Source organism: Patiria miniata, unplaced genomic scaffold (assembly GCF_015706575.1).
Source record: "Patiria miniata isolate m_02_andy unplaced genomic scaffold, ASM1570657v1 HiC_scaffold_22, whole genome shotgun sequence".
In the NCBI taxonomy this organism is placed as follows: domain Eukaryota; kingdom Metazoa; phylum Echinodermata; class Asteroidea; order Valvatida; family Asterinidae; genus Patiria; species Patiria miniata.
Genome location: NW_024037061.1, coordinates 7523707 through 7530206, shown reverse-complemented (window position 1 = coordinate 7530206; position 6500 = coordinate 7523707). Strand labels below are relative to the sequence as shown.

The 6500-nt window shown below is 44.5% G+C and overlaps 1 protein-coding gene across 1 annotated transcript; it reads left to right on the top strand.

The window, feature by feature from the left end:
* Positions 1–320: 320 nt before the first annotated feature.
* Positions 321–5923, top strand: LOC119729996 (sushi domain-containing protein 2-like). The gene is made up of 2 exons (XM_038202787.1): positions 321–4479; positions 5916–5923. Exons 1-2 carry the CDS (start codon positions 390–392, stop codon positions 5921–5923), a joined length of 4098 nt encoding a protein of 1365 aa, XP_038058715.1. The 5' UTR covers positions 321–389.
* The last annotated feature ends 577 nt before the right edge of the window (positions 5924–6500 follow it).

The window sequence follows — 6500 nt, the reverse complement described above, 5'->3', positions numbered from 1 at the left end:
GAAAAAAAAGAGCACTTGTAAAAAAAGGGCAATCTTTGCAAAATATTGGGGGGGGGGGGTAAGCGCTGGTGAAAAAAAGGGCATTTGAATAGAAAAGGGCAGTCTATACAAAATATTGGGGGGGGGGGGGGGAAATACCCCCCCCCCCCCCGCTGGCTACGCCTATGAAACATGTTACAAACATCCGTAATCCACACTATGTAGTGGATTCAAACGTGAAAAAAGTGGGTACAGATAAGTGTTTAGAAATGTGTCGAAACTCTAAACATCGCATAAAGTTTATCTATTCATCTAATTTCACTGCACATTTTCATATTCATTTTTGTTTTAGCAGGACTAAGTATATGTATACGTTCTTTTGATAATTACAATCTTTGTTTTTCCCCAGTATGACTAATCTGAAGAAGATTCATCTTTTCTGGCTGGTAGTCTCCATGGTAATTGCATTTCCTGAAATGCTGGTTTCAGCTGTGGATCTGCAGATAGGCACACCTGCTCGGCCGCAATGCTTCGGGATATCAAGAGGTCAGCATTTTGTCCTTGGCTTTTCTGACAACCATGATTCGCGTTCCGAAACAAGGGAGCTCACTATTTTAGTGGTAGCTTTCAGTAATCGACAAACATCAGTCACGATCAGCAGCAAGTATGAAGTAGCTGGCAGGCCATTCCTGGAGAGCTTTGTGATCGAAGCAGGTGGGTTTAGAAGAACCGTACTTCCTGCCGACCTGGTGATGGAAGGAACCGAGAGAAGCCTGAAGGGGATCGAGATTTCAGCATCTTCCGAGGTGTCTGCGTACGGTTTGATGTATCAGGATTTCACCACTGATGGTTTTCTAGGTATACCAACAAATAATCTTGGTACGCAATACGTTCTGGTAACGGGGCCCCCCCTATCTCCGTGGCGCTCCCAATTTTCTGTCATAGGCACGGAGGATTCCACCTTAGTGCAAGTTACTTTACGAGGTCGGGTTACATTTGAAGGAGAGGATTACGATGCTGGTGATGTGTTCAGTTTCATGGTTGACCAGCTGGAAGCTGTCCAAATCCAAGGAGCGCCTGGACAAGACCTAACAGGAAGCATCGTCCAGACTAACAAACCGGTTGCCGTTTTCAGCGGCAATGAATGTGCGATGAATCCGGAATCGACTTGTGACACATTAACTGAGCAGTTGGTACCCATCAAGAGTTGGGGGAAGAAACACATCTACACCTCAGCCCGAAGCACCGACAGGAACAACTACCGAATCGTTGCCTATTTCACCGAGACAATTGTCACTATTCCGGGATTTGGGAATCAGTCGTTGGATACGGGTGAGTTTTGGGAAGGCGATTTGTATGGTTCAGGGTTCGTGTCCTCCACTGAACCAACTCTCATGATGCAGCAGCTCTTTTATATTAATGGTGAACGACTTGACCCGTCACTCATACAGGTACCTGCTGTGGAACATTTTGGGTTTATCTTTGGGTTTACTACACCACCTTATTCTGGAGAGAGTTCAGAAGGTTTTTTCAACTTCATCGGTATCATTGTGAAAACCAATGCACGCCAGACTGTATTTGTAAATGGATCTCCCATAAACGGCACCAATGTCATTGACAGTAATGTACCTAACACTGACTATACATCGCTGACTGTCCAGTTGCCGAAAGGAGAAGGGATCTACTTCGTCGAGCAAACTGATTCTCAAAATCCTCTTTCTGTCATTGTCTATGGGTATGAAAGGGCCGAATCATATGGATATGCCGCTGGTTTGTCTCTTTCAAGCAACGAACAATTGCTCAGTTTGAAACCGTACTATTTGCGAGAATTTGGTGGCGAGCTTTTTACGATGACAGTTCCCTGTTTGCAAACAAATGCTTTATCTTTTCCAGATGCAAAGTGCAAATTTTCCACTGGCTTTGGAGACGTCATTGTTTCTGGTGAACGCACTAACCCATACACTGTTGTCTGTATCACTCCCACCTTTGACAAGAACGGACTTACATCTGTCTTTGTATCACTTGACAACGGTGAATCATTTCCATACTCTGGCATTGTCTACGTTGCATCTGAAGAGGATCTACCGCCACTAGTTCAAATCCAACAGGTGAATTCTGAGTATGGAGATGGCATCATTGACCAAACCTCAGATGATCCGATCATGTTCTCCTGGGATCCTAGAACGGTTGGTGAAGGAGTTTCACATGTGACTGTTATGATGCAAGACACAGATTACGACAGCAATGGGAATCCAGTCTTGATGGAAGGTGTCGCAGTGAAGAGCAATGTCTTGAACAACGGTAGTCTGACGATACATCCAAGAGACCTCCAATCCCTCACCAGTGATGGTTTGTCACTCAAAGCATTTTATCTTACTCCGTCTGGATTGAGGAGACGAAGAAATATTGGAGGTTTGTTGTGGTACTTACGACATTATGGTCCTGCCTCAATTGTAGTTACTGCAATCACCTGTGAAGTTTCAAAGTACCAGTTAAAGAAGACTGTGCCGACAGGACTGCCTCCATGTCCTTGCAACACAGGACAAGCTGACCGAGACCAGAACGTCCAGAAGGCAGATTTTGCAAACTCCTTCTTCCATCCGGGTGCCAAGAGCTGTTATCGGTCTGTTAATTCATTGCCAAATGGAGCAGGGCAACAGTGTTGCTACGGTAATGACGGCAACATCCTGGTAGGTCCACCCGGGGGAGGAACAGCCGACAGGTATGGTCCTGGTGGGTTCTGGAATACAATCTGGCACCAGTGGTACGACGTCCTTCCTTGGCTTTGCTTATGCAAACTGTCCAACAACTGCAAGGAATACTACAAGTACAGGCCATCAGATGACTGTTCTGACTACGACCCACCTCGACCGGCTGGGGGCACCGGGGATCCCCATCTTACAAGTCTGGATGGCTACAAGTTCACCTTCAACGGAGCCGGAGAATTTCTGATGGCGTCATCTGCTGTACATAACTTGACCTTTCAAGCCCGTATGGAGAGGTACCGCAACACCAAAGCCTCTGTGTACACAGCATTCGTTCTTCAAACCAACGATTCCTCCAAAGTCCAGGTGCAGTTGTCTTACATGAACGAGACACTGATTCTTGTGGATGGTGAGCCGTTGCGTCTTGACTCCATCCCAGTAAAAGTTCATCACCTCAGAGGTGTTCGAATCAGCTTCAACTCTGACATGACCAAAGTCAACATAGCATTCAGTGCTGGCATCGCTGTCACCGTGTACATCGATACCGAGGTGATGTCTTTCATCGCTCAACTGGACACCAAGTTCCAGGATCAAGTTCAAGGACTTCTTGGAAACCTCAACGAAAATCCAGATGACGACCTTCAGTTCCCAAACGGAACCATTCTGGAGCCTGGTTCTTCGCTGGAAGAGCTTCAGGGTTTTGGTTTGGAGTGGTTGGTGGCCCCAGAGGAGTCCATATTTACCTACATCTCCCCATTTGACTACAGCACATACCACTTCCCTGAGTTTTCCCCGACCTTCGAGGTTCCTGATCTGAACCAAGTGAGTCAGGAAATCAAGGACCTGTGTGGCGATTCCACTGAGTGTGTCTTTGATGCGGTAATCACCGGCAGCCTGTCTTTTGCTAACGAGACTCTTGTGGCGACAGTCACAATAAGTGAAGTCCAAAAAGGATTGGTCAAGATTGTCAGCTGTGGCTACCCGGGTGATGTGGAGAACGGATTGCTGTCTGGGTCTGTGTATCTCGTGAATGCCACAGTGGATGTGGCTTGTGATGATGGCTTCACATTGAAAGGGTCTTCCAAATTGACCTGTCTTGAAGATGGTCAGTGGTCGTCTGACCTCCCTGTGTGTGCTGTCGACTGTGGCTACCCGGGTGATGTGGAGAACGGGTTGCTGTCAGGGTCTGTGTATCTCGTGAATGCCACAGTGGATGTGGCTTGCGATGATGGCTTCACATTGAAAGGGTCTTCCAAATTGACCTGTCTTGAAGATGGTCAGTGGTCGTCTGACCTCCCTGTTTGTGCTGTCGACTGTGGCTACCCGGGTGATGTGGAGAACGGGTTGCTGTCAGGGTCTGTGTATCTCGTGAATGCCACAGTGGATGTGGCTTGTGATGATGGCTTCACATTGAAAGGGTCTTCCAAATTGGCCTGTCTTGAAGATGGTCAGTGGTCGTCTGACCTCCCTGTTTGTGCTGTCGACTGTGGCTACCCGGGTGATGTGGAGAACGGATTGCTGTCAGGGTCTGTGTATCTCGTGAATGCCACAGTGGATGTGGCTTGTGATGATGGCTTCACCTTAAAAGGGTCTTCCAGATTGACCTGTCTTGAAAATGGTCAGTGGTCGTCTGGTCTCCCTGTTTGTGCTGGCATGGATAATGGCGAGGAGGGAGGGCTAGCTGCAGGCATCATAGCTGCTATTGTTGTTGGTGCCGTGATTGTTGTACTCGCAATCTGTGGTCTGATTTACATTTTCATAAAGCGGCAAGTCAGGTGTGTTAACAAACACAAATGCCCCGAAACCGTGACTGTTCCCATGACATAACACCACTCACATCAACATCAACATCAACTTACATGTACATGTACTTGGGTCACATGGAACATTCATTGACATCATTAGTGTTTTCTGTAGGTTTTATTTGAATTAATCCCTATGATCTCAGAATAAATACAATATTTCTAGTTTTAGCCACTGTGACCTTGACCCTCGACTTTTCGGCCCCAAATGCAATAGGCTTCTTAGGATTACCAAGAACAATCCACAAACCAAATTTGAAGTTCACATGTAAAGTATATCTCAAGTTATCGCGCTGACAAAATTTCTTTTGTTTTAGCCTCTGTGACCTTGATTGACCCTTGACTTTTCGGCCCCAAATGCAATAGGCTTCTCAGGATTACCAAGAACAATCCACAAACCAAATTTGAAGATCATATGTTAAGTATTTCTCAAGTTATCGAGCTGACAAGATTTGTCTGGACACACACACCCACCCACCCACACACACACGCTTACATAGGCATAGAAGTGGGGTACTTCCTTTGTTCTCGTGTACTAAAATTTTGCAACGTCGCACAATTATGTCAAAATGCTCTTATTTTAACCACAGTTAATTTCCTGGGCTAAAATTCGGACTTAATATCCCTTTTCTAAAACTCTTCCATTTGCGACGGATCAACCCACCTTGGAAATTCCTCGTTTTTGAGTAAAATCCATATATCTATTTCGTGAAAAACTTGTGGGGTACCAAAACGGTACCCCGCAAGTCGGTAGGCATTCCTTGTGGGGTACCTCCCACACCCACACACCCACCCACGGAAGGACAAGGCGGAAACAGTATGCCCCTTCGGCTTCCATGCGGGGCATAAAAATAAATTTTAACAACTTAGTAAGTCTCTGTTATCTTTAAACAGAATACCATCCTCAACGCACACTTTTCTTTTGTTAAATATCATTGTGGAGTAACCCGGGAACACAGGTATCACATAGAACATACACGAAATATTTTTTTACGACGGAGTTTGTGACGATGGACAAAATTATTACCTCTAATTGATGTTCTAGTTGGTTCTTGTTGCATGTAGGCCGTGTTGATGCATCAAGAGTATATGTTTGGCGCGATCAGTGGATCAGTGCGCGATCGGTTGATGCATGTCGGTCGATCGTGCCACCAACGGTCGATCGCGCCGCCATCAGTCAGTCACGTGTTCTTTTTAATCCACGGCTCTTAAGGATTTTTTCGAAAAAGGGAAGTAAAGTCTGAGATTTCCTACAGGATCGACCAATCGCGCAAGTGCATTCCTGCGTGATCAATCTATTTGTCAGAGAAATTGTGTTATTTTCGGGATAGAGCTGACTCATTATTGTATTATAGCGTACAGCCAGCCATGTTGAACTTTGACCTTCATAATATATTACTGTGCCATTTGATTATTGTAATACGTATAGACTACTAGTGAAATGTAATTTAAAATCAGTAGATAGTCATCATTATATTGTTATTGTTTTGTTGGATATTTTGAAAGTTCATCCGCTTTAACTAGAGGACCGTTAAAAGGTCCGTGAGATGATTTTTCTTAGAAACACATTTTGTTCAACTCTCTTCTACTCTTAAATGTATGAAAGCTATTTCACATTAATTTTTGCAAATATTAACCATGGTTAATTTTATTGAAAAATTCACTTCGTTAAACATTTCAAATTGTCCATGCTTTTCTGGACAATTGAGGGTGCTGTTGCTGTGATGTCATTTCAGGAAGACACTGTTTAGTTTGGGGGTTTTCATAACAATTTTAAACCAAAAAAAGGAGTTCATTTGAAAACATTTTTGAGAAAAGTTTGTTCATTGGCTTCAGTGTTGCCAATTAATATTTAGATTTAGTTATTTACAATACAAACTTCACTTTTATGTCCATGCATTTACATGTACTGACAATTGAGTGCGTTGTTGCTGTGATGGCATTTCAGGAAGACACTGTTCGATTTAGGGGTTTTCATTACAATTGTGAACCCCAAAATGTGTTCATTGAAAAC